At 40.4% G+C, this 15,271-nt stretch overlaps 1 protein-coding gene across 1 annotated transcript in view; it reads right to left on the bottom strand.

Moving 5' to 3' along the window:
* Positions 1–15,271, bottom strand: part of Col28a1 (collagen type XXVIII alpha 1 chain) — a 154,307-nt gene that overhangs the window by 60,221 nt on the left and 78,815 nt on the right. Inside the window, exons 24-26 of the mRNA XM_051151944.1 lie at positions 13,451–13,519; positions 12,956–13,024; positions 858–926 (exon numbers count right to left, since the gene is read on the bottom strand). Of these exons, the coding sequence (XP_051007901.1) occupies positions 858–926; positions 12,956–13,024; positions 13,451–13,519 (207 nt within the window). The remainder of the gene's footprint in view (positions 1–857; positions 927–12,955; positions 13,025–13,450; positions 13,520–15,271) is intronic.

The raw sequence follows: 15,271 nt of genomic DNA, 5'->3' as shown, positions 1-15,271 counted from the left end.
TTGGCCCGTGCACCAAGGTCTGGCAGAGTGACTGAAGACACACTGTGCAGTACATAATTAGCCAGTGACCTGTTAAAAGGCCACCAAAAACACCTCTGGCTAAACAAGATGTGTGTGGGTGTGGGTGTTGTTTGTTTTTGTTTTTGTTTGAGGCAGGATATCTATATGTAGCTCCAGCTGGACTCAAACCTGTTATGTAGCACAGGTAGGCCTCGAATTTGTAATATTTCTGTCTTGACTGCAGCTGTGCGCCACCATATCCAGCTGTGATTTGCTTCCTGATGAGATAGCACAGCTCCTAAGAAACCTGGAAATATTTAGAACACTTTGCAACTATGTTGAGAGCAGTTGACTTTCTGACTTTGCAGGGGAAGAGACTGTTCTAAAGACACTGCAGCTCATACAACACAAGAAAAGAAGCTTCCATCCATAATCCAGAAAATTAAAAAAAAAAAAAAAAAAAAACGGGCTAACAATAAAATGAAGGCATCATATGAAGGAGCTGTTTAGTGCTAAGCTTGCCTATCCCATCTCAGAAAAGCTTGGGATGACAAGTGTTTCAGAATTGAAGTTTTACACATTTTGGGATACTAGTTCGTATGTAATGACTTCTTCAGGAGACAGGATACATATTTAAACACAAAATGTATTTGTGCTCCACATGCACCTTCTACAGAAGGCCAGAGGCACCAGAATTTGACTGTCACTCATTACACAGAGCCAGTTTTGGACCCACTTGTGGTCATGCTGTGCTTAATAGTTTCTCAATTTGGAGCATCTCTTGTTTGGGGTTTTCTAATAAGGGATGTCCCAACTGGCACCTGATGCTCACACACATTAGAGACCTAAGGACTCACCTTTGGTCCTTGGGTTCCAACTCCCCGAGGCCCAGTGGGACCTGGAGGGCCTCTGACCCCTGGCTCTCCCTGAAAAGACACAATGAATGACAAGTTACCAATTTTAAGAAGAAAAATCTTACATCATATAACTGTTAAATATATATTTTCAAAGACTATTTACATATTTGAAAGTCCCTTGAATTTTACTAGGATATTCAGTGAGCCTCTTCCACCTAAGTCATTCTGCTGTGTTGACATTCTGTGCTCTTTCGTCTTTCCTGATAAAGGTTCCATTTCAAATCAAGCCAGTTAATTAACTTCCTGGCAGCGTTAGTATGTGTTTCATACAAAGCTTGCATCTCTAGAATTTGGAAAAGTAATTATTGTGTTTTTGAACAGAGGAGGAAATGAAATACAGGCATAAAAAGTGGCCATAACAAGCTGTGTGAACATCCTCAATGAGCGAAACCATGCCATTTGACTTGGGGTTGACTCTGTGATACTTGGGCCACAGAGTGACTATGAGAACAGGATGAATCCCATAAAGAACATTCTGTTTCTCCAGGGTGTGACACTTAAAGGCAGGTCGAGCCCTGTAGTTAGATCTTTCTGAGGTGGCAGCATTAAGAAGACACAGAGAAACCCCTCCTGTCCTTCAGTTTAATCCTAGGATATGTTAGGATAATGCCAAGGTAATGTTAGGACTGTTCAGGATGACATCGCTTAATACTCACAACGATCCTCTAATACCATGCTGACTTATTTACCTAATTCTTCTGCACTTCAATAAATTTACCAGCTAGGTGGAAAACAATATCTACACTTCACAGGGGTGGGGTGAAGTGAGACAGTAATTCATCAGGCCTCGCCCAGAGTACGCACTAGGTAAATGCCAGTTCACTACACGGCTGCTTTAATTAAAGAGGAAACAACTAAAGCGTTCCACATCTGCCCAGCTACTAAGAGGAGGCTGAGTTCAGCACACTGGAGAAGCAGTAACCCTAAAGAGCTATTATAGCTTCTCGGGCAAACAGCTTGGCAGTTTCTTTTAAAATCCAACGTATATTTACTACCAGACCCAGTGATTTCATTGCTTAGCACATACCCAAGGAAACCAAGAGCACGCAGCACCCAGAGTCATGCAAATCAAAGTCCTCAGCAGAATTATTCATAAGAGCTCAAACCCACAAAGAACCCAATGTCCACCATCTGGTGAATGAGAAGACAAAACCCTGCAAGAAACAAATTACGGATTCATGCTACAATGCGGACACACCTCAAAAACATTGCTCTTGACAACAGACACTGGCATACTGCAGGATTTCATTTATGGGATACCCAGAAGAAAGTAAATCTATAGAAGCAGAGACAGACTAATAGCTGCCTCAGGCCAAGATTAAGAACAACTGACCTGTGAACACAGCTGTACTATTTGGTAAATTTTACTGTAAAAAAAAAAAAAATCACTGCATTGTGCAGCAAAATTGGGGTGAGGGGAGCAGAGAGATGGTCCAGTAGTTAAGGCAGTAGTTGGTTTTCCAGAGGACCCAGGTTTCATTCCGAGCAGATACGTAGCTGTTCCATTCCAGGAAATCTGACACGCTCTTCTGGCCTCTGGAAGCACCAGGAAAGCATATGGTGCATGCCCATACATAAGGCAAAACACTATGCATATAAATTTTAATTTTTAAAAAAGATGTATTTATTATGTATACAGTATGCATCAGATCACATTATAGATGGCTGTGAGCCACCATGTGGTTGCTGGGAATTGAACTCAGGACCTCTGGAAGCGCAGTCAGTGCTCTTAACCACTGAACCATCTCTCCAGCCCATAAAAGTTAATTTTTTAACTTTTTTTTCCAAAAAGATGATTCAGAATCAGGCTTTGGACCTCTACATCCCAAGATCTTTGTCTTTCTAAAATGCTTCAATCTATAAAAATGATTTGGGTAACTTTACAGATCACTTTTTTACTGTTTCAATTCTCCTAACCTTTCCCAAGGATTTATAGACATGGTTGCTGAGAGAAAGATATTTTTTTTTTCTTCAGGAGTGTAGCCAACCACAAGTTGTCCAAGTTCCTACAAATAATTCTTCAGTCATACTCCTGTAAGTTTAATCCCATTAAACTCATTGGTGCTCCCAACCGCATTTGGCTGGGATCATTTCTTTATTTCTGTCATTGTGCCCTACCTGGGATGAGGAGATATTTGTTCAAGTTTCCTCAGAAAAGTGCACACAGCACAGCTCCATTTCTGCCACATTGTACTTGTGTGCTTTTGAGTCTCTGGGTACTAATTACCTCTTGAACGCCTCCCTCCTGCTGACAGCCCTGAGTGACTTCAGGTTGCTTGCAACTTTAAGGATGAATCTCACAAAAGGGGCGTCAAGCAGAGAACATGAATACCCCGTGTCAGACACACTTCTATGATCTCTCCTTCCCTGAGGACCTCTGTACCCACAAAGGAAGTGTCTGTATTGTGTGAGGGACTCTGGCCACACCTGCCTGATCTACCTCTCTGTCGCTCAAGAGAGATGGAGCTATTATCTATCAGGGTTTTAATACCCTCCAACCAAAGAGAACACCAGTACACATAACCATATGGGTTTTAACTTAGGATCACTAAATCTGTTATCAAACAGAAAAGATGGCTTCTTTTTCTGGTTTGATAATCAGTTCTATCTTCCTAGGATATGGTAAACAGATTAGACATGCTGTAGCTGGACACCATGTGCTTCCTCTGTGGAACACACCACCTGACCTGTGAATAATGTAGCTAGGAAAAAAAAAAAAAACTGGACCTGGCTCTGAATAGGTGGCTAGATCTGACAGCTTATAAAATGGGAAGAGAGACACATGGACTCCCACTGCAAGGATGGAGCACAGCATCAGCAAAACCTCAAATACAAACAATATACTCATGAAGGAAGCACAAGGGTGCAATAAAGGGGGAATAAACTGATTTCAAACAAAACAAAAAAAAAAAAATAAGAGATGCCTCAAGCAATTGGAACGAGTGTGCATCCCTCAGACTCAACCTATTTGAACAAATCAACTATAAAAAATTCATGACGCGAACTGGAAGATTTGAACACTAGATATCTGTTATAGTAACAAATTGTTGATGTGTTTAGGTTTTATAGTGGCTCCGCAGTTATGTTTTGAAAAGAAATTCTTTTATTTTAGAGATAAATATCAAATTTTTATGTGGATGATATCTGGGGATTATTTCAGAAAAATACAGGGGAGAGAGAAACCGAGAATACATATGAAAGAAGACAGACTGCATGCTGATAATTGATGACATGTAATCAGTATGTGAAAGCTCATGTCAGGTGTTTATATGCTTAATAATGTTTACAATAAATTATTTCAATGACATTTTCTTAAATTCATGAACAATATCCAAAAATATTTCACCATTGACCATAAGTCAGTATTGTTACAGGATTGTAGGAAATGAATAGATAACAGCCAATTTCTTTAAATGCCTAAAGGGAGAGGTGCATGGGTGCATGAGCGTCACAGAAAGAATTTTCACGTTCCATGCATTCTAAACATGTATCAGATGCCATATAATTAACAAAGGCATGTTGTTAAAAATCTCATTCTCTGAAGAAAAAACCAACATGCCACTATTTACTTGTGGTATTTTTCTTGTGGCTTTGGTTAAACATTTTTTCTCAACTAGGACTGATCATATTAAAACATGTACACGTGTGTGTGTGTGTGTGTGTGTGTGTCACACTTTCTATAGACAAGAATATCAAGAATTTGATAAACTGCAAACATAGAGAGATGGCATCTCACCATGTTGATGAGCAATATATATCATAAATGCATCCTGTCTCTTGTCCCTTGGGCTGTGAGTCCCTGTTAAACCATGACAGCTGGAGCACGGGAGAAAGAGGAGCATGTCTGAGTCTTATGTTGCCACTCAACAGCACAGCTTCTGCCGCAACACAGAACTGGGTACCTAAGAACACGTGTCTTTACCCGTGGCGTTTCTTTTTTCTTTTTTTTTTTTAATATGCAGGCTTATTGACGATAATCGAGTTGCATTCTCCAATGATGGACTTGGCTCGCCCTTCTACGTTGGAGGGTGTTAGAGCCTGCAGAGGGAGCCCTTGTACTAGGAGACAGTGAACAAAATAGCAAATTCTGGAGTTTGCTATTTGTAACCACTCCGCCAACAGTGAAAGGCCACGGCCCAAGCTCTGTAACCACCTGCCTCAGCTCCCTCAAGAAAAGAACTGACTAGATGGTCTCCCCTTCTTGTTACCCCCAAAAGGGGGCTCTAGACGGAAGCTATCTCTATCACTGTCACTGGGATAGCCAAGTTTAGGACTGACTACAGACCTTGTTCCAAGATCCAGTGAAAGGTTTTAGCTACCATAGCCTTGCAGTGGTTTAGTTGTGACTCCTTTAAAACCAGGCAAGTTCTTATGATGGAGATAGTAAGCACACACTACAACTTTCATTTTTCTCACAGAAGAAAGAAGAAAAGGAATCACCAGAGACTCCCACATGCATGAGGAAAAACCTCACATAAGCAAATCTTTGCTATAGATTATAATAAAAACATTATTATGAATAATAATGAACATTTATGAAGTCTATTATACAGCAAGTAATTTCACTCACTATCTCAGTAACCCTATGAACATGAACTTACTACACTTGATAGATGGGGAAACTGAGGTTTCAAAGGAAACATGGCATGCCCAAAGTTATGTAGCTTGGGGAAATTCAGAGCCAGGTGTGAGGCTCAGAGCCCATTTGTCATTTGATGTCTGCTAAAACCAGATATAAAAGGAAAACTGTCTCCAGTGACTTTCTTCCAGCTGCTATTTAATGCAGAGACCATAGCTGTGGGGCTGTAAAAGTCTTCTCCTACATCAGATAAGTCATAGTTTCAAGGAGAAAAAAACAACCAATAAAATATCCTGAGTTATAAAAATCCTTCCTGGGCCATAAAAGGCCCACACCATCTGCATGAGTGCCCAGGTGCCTACGGCTTCCCTTGTTGTTCTCCTCCCTGCCAAGCCTCGATTCTGTGGTTTACCCCAAACTTTGCAGTCCTTTAGCCCTGGATTACTTAGCTAGACAAGTCCTTTGGATCTCTTTTCATCCAGCCTACAATGTATTTGATTTGGAAGACTGGTACATGCTATGATGGCTGTGAATTAGCATGTCTTCATGCTGAAATTCATTAACCCGCCTTAGGTGCCTCATTCCACACATCTCTCAGATGTTGTACAGATCACTGATGAGAAAAAAGAAGCCTAACTCTCAGGGGAATAACCGAACGACCTGCTGTGGTCGTAGAGCTGACAAATGGCAAAGGTTCTGAGACAGTAGTGAGGAAGAAATGGCCTGTGGTTGTGTCTCCTATATTTTATAAGGCTTAGATAAAGTACTTTAGAGAATAATTAAACCATTAGACTGACTTACACACTGCATACATTATCTAGACTTTACTGGTCTTCTCATCCTTTCTTCATGCCAATGCAACCCCTACCATTCTTTGAGAGGTTCATGCAGTGCTCACTCTTTTTGAGTTTGGAGATATCAAAAACTAAATTGAATTCACCATGGAAAATATCAGTCTTAAGGGTGATTCAAGAAACAACAAGCACTCTGAAGAGTCCACAAAATGATGCAGCCAAGGAAAAGGTTGGGTTTGAAAATAAGAAAAACAAAGTCAAAAGCAGTGATTAGCATCTGCTTAATGTTTCTCTTTGTCTAGGTTCTAAATGAAATTAAGCTGCAGCTACGATGTCTTCACAAGCCTAAGCATCGTGAGTGACATTGACAAATGCTATGGCTTAGTAAGTCTTTGGCACTATACTTAGATGCTGTCAGAACGTCAGTGGGAATTCTAGAGGCTTCACACCCAGATAATCGTCCTATGAACAGTCAATATACTAATGCTTGTCACATCCCTCTGTCATGCCTCACTGATGGCTGCTGTGCAACCAGGGAACCAGCCACAGTTGCCAGCATAACCATTACGAGCATACAGATGCAATTAAGAAGGCTCCAGAAAGCACAGCACTCAAATGGCTATCACATTTCCTTTCTTCCCAGCTTCACATTTCAACTCCTCCATCATTAATATTCACCCTCAAGCATGTGCATCTCTTAGTTCCTGGCAAGTTTAAGGCTGGCTGTAGAGCTTTGAGGTTTGTTGGTGATTTCTTCCTTTCCTCAAAGTCAGCTCATTGAAGCTGAGCATGTGATTGCTTGGTGCCAGGAATCTCCAAGGGAATGGGAAAAATCTTTCTCAGTTGAAACCATTCAAAAAGGACATTATTGCCCCTTAAAAAGGATATATATATAGATATATCTATATATTTATATATCGATATATAGATATAGATATATAGATACACACACACACACACACACACACACACACACACACACACACAGTACCGTTTCACCAAGAGAAAAGCTTCCTCTAATCTACATTATTAAAAATACAAAATATATTGATGACGAAGTGGGTCATGAATGGTCCGGGTTTAGTGTTTGTCTTTGGGGCTGCAGAGAAGTATGTGTGTACTCCAGGGAAGCTAAGTGTAGCCTCAGAAAACAGCAGGCAGAGATGAAGGCAATATTTAAAGCAGTGGGCAGCCTGGAGTAAGCTCAGCTTTCACACAGACCTGATTCAAGGAAGGGCCTTGAAAAATTAGCTTATCAAATTCCATGGGTCCTGAATTTGACCTTTGCAGAAACCTACAGGTCAAGCTCCCTGACCTTTAAACTTCATATGTTTCTGGCTTTAATAATTAGTATTTTGAGCTTATGTCCAATCCCCTATCAAATTTTAATATAATTTTACTAATTCTTTGAGAATTTCATGATAACGTATTTTAATCATGTGCACCCCTCAACCCCTCATAGACTCACCCCCACTTCCTTACCTCCACTCCATTTGGGGTCTACCATGGAGAGGTGGGTTTCTAGCCCACTTTGGAATCATAAATTCTTAATATCATTATCCCTAAGCCTGCTTCCTTGACTGGCCCTTCTTGTCTGGCCTACTCAAAATGGAGTTGCTTGTCCAGTCCACATCTGCTGATGAAAGCCCCAGATTCCTAATGCATCTCTGTATGAATTGGTCCTCTATTCTGCCAAGACATGGTGGTAGCATGCACATATGGGAGCCATTGCCGAGAACAGAGAAGCAATTCAGACTCTGGGAACATTTTTAGAATAATGATGCTCAGTGGAATTTCACATAGACTTGCATTTTAATTTATTACTATGGGTCACGTCTGTCAAATAAAGGATGCATTTACAACACTCAATATTTAATTTGGGGGAAAATGTTTAACTCTTTAGTTTGCGTTTGTGCATCTCTTTATAGTTTACATAATGTGGGTTTTTGATGATGGAAAAGCTAGAATAAAAAGAAAAGCAATCCAACTGCATGCAAAACAGCATAAGATGATTCAAAGATGGAAGGCATTGGAGACTGAGCACCAGGGACAGGAAAGCCGTTCTGTCTTTTCTAACTAATTCCTTCATTCAATTTGTCAGTCATCAGATTCACAGTTTCACTCTCAAACATAAACTACACATGCTATAAAATGTTTACAAGTTGTTCAACTTCTAATCATTAATTTCCTCCTCTGTAAAATAGGAGAATTGTTCAACATACAATAGTTTAGGAATATTTAGGAAATAAATACTAATTATAACCGTTATCATAATTTGCCCATTCAACCACGTGGTAGCTAAGTAACCCTTTGAATGCCTCCAAATGCAGTTTTGCTTGAAGGACAGGTCTGCAAGAAACCATTGCACAGGTTTTCATGAGATCTTTTCCTTTTCCCGGCACTAACAGAGCAAAGAGGACCAGGCAAGATGAATTTGCCCCCGAGGAACTCAGAGAGCCACCACAGTATTCTCTTTCAATAAATCTAGAGACAAACTCCAAGACTGCAGCTTATCTGAGGGTCCACTGTCAGCTACAGGACCCTTTGGGGGCTCTTTAAGTAAAGACTTAAGAGCAGTGGCTTAGCTGCAGCTCCTAAAAGGATGCTGAACGTAGGTCAAAATGCTCTTCAAATCACAAGGATTCCCTTTATTCTCAGGGCTCCAGGAAAGGGACACAGACAGGTAGAGGTAGGGTCTCTGAGGATGACTTCCTCTAGTGGTCCAGTGGTATGGGTCTAGACATCAGTGCACTGAATGGGGTCTTTCCACTCAGCTAGAGACCAAAGGCCCTGGTTCCCAGGTGCACGTTCAAACCTACATCTACTCTTATCCTTGAAATTTTTTATGAGAATTTTGAAATAGCTCAGAAATTCTTGCCAAAATTTGATGGTCTATAAACATTTTCCATTAGGGATAAACCACAGAGTCTCACAAGGTGCTAGATGCCAGGCAACACTTTTTTATATGTTTGAAAACATAGGATCTTTGATTCTAATGTTTATGTCATATGCTAAACATATGTGACCTTAACTAAGTATCACGTAAGCCATCATAAATTAATCATCAACCTTAATAGTTTCCTCATTGCAAAACACATTTGTTTTGCAAGTTGGTGCCTTAAGGCCAAGGTTTTAAGGTGACTACACAGAGTTTTAATGAAAAACATATCAGGTTATAAATGTGGGCACACCCCCCCCCCACCCACACACACAACTTAAAGTTTCTCTGTCATTTTAACTCAAAGTAGAAAAATTTGTCACATATTTGGGTATCAGACTTTTGTTATCTGCCACTGACATATTTGTGCTGATTCAACCTCTGCTTTATTAGAAGGACAAAGTGAACTCAAACCCAAGTTTTTCAATGTATCTTCCTTACTTGCCTCATTTATGGTGTGTGTGTGTGTGTGTGTGTGTGTGTGTGTGTGTGTGTGTGTGTGTGTGTTTGTGTGTGTGTGTGAGTCCTTTCATAGTCTTCTTCAGCAGGGAAGGTCAGATGAAGGCTTAGGACCTCTATGCAAAAGAGAGATGATTTTGAAAGTTATTTTTAAACTAGTGTTTGCTTCCCAAATTTTCCTTATTTTAAAACCTATAACTGAAAATTTTCTTTGATTCCAGGACTACTTCATGCTCCTGTATCTCCTTCTGAGCTAGAGTTCTGTGGCTAACCTATTTTACACAGAAGAAACAGGAGGCAGAGCAGAGAAGGAAAAGGCAGCTCAAAGGGAAGCAGATGAAAAGAAACAGATCCTGGCCCCCAACCCACCCACCCTACTTCTGGAAGCAAGTTGGAAGCCAAGATGAGTTTTACTCACAGTATGCCTTTTGGTAATACATTTGCTACTTCTAAAAAATCAAAAGGGTAGGATAAAATTTTGCAAGTAAGAATACTTTCCTTGGCACTTTTGCCAAAAATAATAAAAAATATGAAAGTAAGTACAAGAGATTTTTTTTCAGGAATATGATATACAAAATCACTCAGAAAATACCTTAGTCTGCATATTAAATTATCTGACAGAGGAGAATATTCATAAGAATTAAATTTTAAATGTTTTTTATCTATGTTATTATTAAAACTAAATATGAAGCTGTAACATAATAACTTAATGTAATAATACTTGTATAAATATTCATAACCAGCTACTCTTTGAAAATATAAATGGCCATATGCTTCCACTGCAGCACAAACACAGCCAAGTATAATTTTAACATATTTTGTTTCATATCTTATTTTAACAGAAATAAGTTTCTGCTTCCTGTAGGGAAATATTTAGTATAATAACAAAAGGGTTCATCAATGTTTCATATGGAGCAGAAAGTGATAATATTTATTAGGGAATCTTTCTACTTCATTAAAATACAATGTTTTGATAGATGCTATGTGTTAAAGAAAAAAATGACTTAATATCTGAATAGAGTATGGTTTGTTGGCGACACTAAAGCTTATTCAAGGATCTGAGTTTTGATTATTCGGGGACCTGAACTTTGATCACAGCATCCCAAGTTCTACATGTATCAGCAACACCTCTCACTGGGATTCTTACAATTACTCCCAAGAATTATCACTGGGTCAGATGTAGAAATCTCTCTTACAGAAGATGGTTATTGCATGGGTCTTTAGCCTTTCATCCTCCTTGGGCAGGGCAGGAGAGAAGAGCACCCACTGCACTACTGGGGAGCAGTACATAAGTGTGCTCACTTCTAACTACAATAGCAGAACCAGCAAGACAGGTAACACCTGGAATAGAAGCATGAGAGATCTAAGTGAGTAGTTAAGTTGTTTAAAAGCTTTCCATGTATAAAACTCATTATTCTCATGATTGTCACATGGTTCTCCCTGCTGTATGTAGTTTGTTTTATACATGTGTAATAAAATAAATGTATATATAAAAAAAAGCTTTCCATAAAAGCACTGATCATCCACTAGCATCCAATTCATTCAATAGTGCAGAACTGGTGATAACACCGTTCTCAAGTCAAGAGGTTAGCAGAGACTACAGAGAGCCTGCCTCCAAAAGACCTTGCATCTCATGGACCCCATGAGCATCATTGGTAATAAATAAGTATAATGACCCCCAAGACTGATACACATTGGATACATGCCAAAGGGTGATGCTGTCCTGTGAGGGAGACCTGGGGGAAGACTTTAGTTGAGGCCTTAAGATCTGGCCTTCCTTGCAGATCAGTGACCCTGAACGCATAAAAGAGATACAGGGATGGCAGCCCAGTGTGACTGGAAGTTGGGGACAGGAAGAAAATGGACAGGAGCCATATCAGATCATAAGATCCTCAAAGGCCTGGGAATGTCACTGTGATCCATCCTAAGTCCAGAGAAGCCACAGAGTACTTCAAAAAGAGGAGTGGCATTGTCTCTGATTTATGGCTTTAAAGGGCCACCTATCCTGCTAAGTTATAAGAGAGCAGATTTGGAAGGGGAAGCTCAGTGAACAGGCCATCTGGTGGTAGTTCACCAGAAGGAAGCTGCCCAAGCAAATGATCTAAACGGCAGGTTTATTCTGAACACGAAACTGCCAGGATGAAACAAAAGGCCGGACTTAGAGGATCTTTGGAAAGAAAGGACTGAGGATAACTTAGTTCTTCGGCTGGACGGCACACTGCCTTCTACAGCACCACGGGGTAAGAATCAAGGGCCCTGGTTTGAATGTGAAAGATGTCTACAGGAAATCAAAAGAAAACATGTAAGAAGAAATTAGATCCAGGAGAAATGAGCCGAAGGAAGGAAGGAAGGAAGGTTGGAGATGTGGATGACGTCATCATGAAGCTAGGGATACATACAACTGTGGGATAGGGTGAGAGAAGCTAGGAAAAGATTGGGCCAAAGGAGAGAAGAGAGGTCTGAACTGACCCAGACCTTGATAAAGGAAGAAGCAATGGCATGTGAGGGTTGCTACGAAAGAGACAGTTCAAGGACCAGGAAGTCAATCAACATATTCATGAACATGTTTCCCAGGAAACCCATGGGTAAGGGTGAGTAATTCATCAAATATTTCCTACATCACTATTCTTCTAGTGTGTCAGAAAACAAAACAAAACAAAACAAAACACATTTTCTAAAGTCACCTCTAAGTACTTTCTTAGATATAGTTGCCTACTTTAAAAAATCTCCGTCAAACATTAGGTGGAGAGTGGGAGTCTTACGGAAGAGTGTGGGGAAGGATAGAAGGATGAGAGGAGACAGGAGCTCCACAAAAAGACCAACAGAGTCAACTAATCTGGCTAGGGGTTGGGGGTGGCGGAGGAGGCTGCAGGTTGCGGAGACTGAAGCGCCATGCAACCAGGAACCATGCATGGACTGGACCTAGGCCCCCTAGAGATATGTCTCGGATGGGCAGCTTGGTCTTTTTATGGGTCCTCTAATAAGGGGAGCAAAGACTGTCTCTGACATGGACTCTCTTGCCTGCTTTTTCATCACTTCCTTCTGGCGTGGTTGCCTTGCGAGGCCACTGTGGAAGAGGATGCCCTGAGTCCTGATTTGATTTGATGTGCTGGAGTGGGTTGGGGAGGGGGCCTCCCTTTTTCTGAGGGGTTGGGGAGGAGGAAGAGGGAGGGTGGGTGGGATCGGGAGGAGAGGAGGGAAGGGGTTCTACTGGGATTTAAAGTGAATAAATAATAATTTTTTTAGTGCAAAAAAAAAAAAATCTTACCTTTGCTCCGGTGTCTCCCACACCACGTAAGCCCATTGGTCCAGGGGGTCCTGGCAACCCTCGAGGTCCCTAAGGTGATGTAATATGAGAGAGAATAAGCATCCTAGAAATGTGCAATGCTCATAAAGGTGGAAGAGGGAGGAAGAAAAGGAAGAGAGGTACAGAGAGAAAGATGGAAAGGAGGGCAGCGAGAGAAGACAGAGAAAGGGAGGGAAGGAGAAAAGGAGGGAGAAGGAAGAAGGGAGGAAGTGAGGGAGGGGGGAAAGGTTTCATCATCACTATGACTGACTGTATACTTTATAAGGGACTATAAGAGTTCAAAGGTACCCACACAAAGAAATGATAAATGTTTAAGGAAACAGAAATGCTGATTAAGCCAGATTTGATCATTACATTATATATATGTGTATCACCTCACCAGACATAGGCTAAATCTATATTTAATATCCACATATCTTAAATGATTTATATGAAAAAATAAACATCAACACTTACAGCCATACCAGGATAGCCATCACCTTTGAGTCCTGGAGCCCCCACTGGTCCCCGAGGACCCTGAGCACCCTGCAAAAATTCCAATACCGAATCATGGCACTAAAGCATGAAATACCTAGCAGAGCTTAAGCAAAACATTAATGCAATAAAACGACAGTAGATTTGACACAGCAAAAGAAACTTCAGGAAAATATCCTGCCACATTTAGCAACTGTTTATTTCCTCAGGGGTCCTATTGTTTGAGGTCACCAAGATGTGTGGTGTGAAAGTAAGGAATGCATGAACCATTACAAAGACCTCTACAGGAAACATGGCTTACAGGGATTGGAAAACGGCATTGCTAATATTTTATTTTTTAAAAATGCTAACATATTTCCTGTACCATAAATCAGGGAGAAATATAAACATGAGAAAGTTTAAGAAGCACTGTCTGGGGGAAGGAAAAAAGATTACATAGCAGATTTTGAGTGTAGGCTGTCAAATATGAAGAACCTACCACACTGAGTTACACCTACTGTGTTCCTCTGTGTGCCTAAATCACAGAGCACTGAATCGCCCAAATGGAGATTCAAACAGAGTAGGTTACTGAGGGATGGGCCCCTCACTATTTGCTGTTAACCTTGGGCATCATGACTTTTACTAGCAAATATTCACCTCCTTTAGAGACCAGAGAGAGATGATTGTCCTTTAGACAGCAGCATGTCATTAAATGTGTAGTTTCCTTACAAGTAAAAAACCCAAGAAATCGCTGAGTAGAGTAAAATGGGGCAGAGGCAGAAAAAGAACTTGAAGAGTCTTTTAGAAGATGTATTAACTTCGAAGACTTGCTAAACGTGTATTTAAAATAGGTTTTTGCTTTTGTTTTTGTTTTTTTTTGAAACATACTGTTTTGTCACTGTGACAGCCAACAGCCTTTGTCTGTGTGCACTTCTTGTATTGATAAAAAGCTATTTGAGCTTTAGATCATTTCTTTATTATCATTTCACATTAGATGGAAACTCTAGTAATACCCTCACCTTTGCTTTTCAGGAAGGGAAAAGCAAATGGTACCTTCAAATGCTTTCTTTACACACAAGCAAATTCTGAGATCAAATTGTGATTATTCCTACCCCAAAGTGTCGCCCTCAATCCGGCTCTCCACAGATCCCAATTCTGTGCCAATCAATGAATGGTTATCCAGGGAGGGAGAAAAGCTACCGACCCTTTACACACCAAGATGGTTATATTTGAGAGCCATGGATACAGCCCCTGGTTCTAGTGCTTAGCCTCAAAAAAGATCACCTATAGAGACCAATTGGCCACTTACAGAAACAGGGTACACTATTTACTACGAGCACAAATGCAAGATGATTTTTTTAAGTTGTGTGTGTAATAGGGAGCAAGATCAAGGTGAAGGAACTTTGGATTATCCCCAACTACAGGAAACTGCTCAAAATCACCTTTCTAAGCCATTCCAGCTACACTTAACTTAATGTAATTCTGGGCACTCACATGTGAGACTATTTCTCAAATAAGACTCTATCTCTGCCCATCCTTGTGCTACAAGGAGAAGGGCAACAAAATAAATAAGTAAGTGAGCAAGTAAATAAATAGAAACAAACAAACAAATAAGTAAATAAATAGAAACAGTAACTGTTCTCTGGCTATGCTTAAAAGAAAAAGAATGCAATTTAACTTTTGGTTTTCCTTTCTGTGCTCTGAGCCAATGGTCTATTTCCAGCAGCTGCAACTGGGTAACCACTAGTACTCACCACAGAGGAGGGAACACTGGACATACATTACAAACTCTTTTTCCCTACAGCTCTTTATCTTCCCTCCTGC

Source organism: Acomys russatus, chromosome 10 (genome assembly GCF_903995435.1).
Source record: "Acomys russatus chromosome 10, mAcoRus1.1, whole genome shotgun sequence".
NCBI classification, from domain to species: Eukaryota; Metazoa; Chordata; class Mammalia; order Rodentia; family Muridae; genus Acomys; species Acomys russatus.
This window is presented reverse-complemented; position numbering and strand designations above follow the sequence as displayed.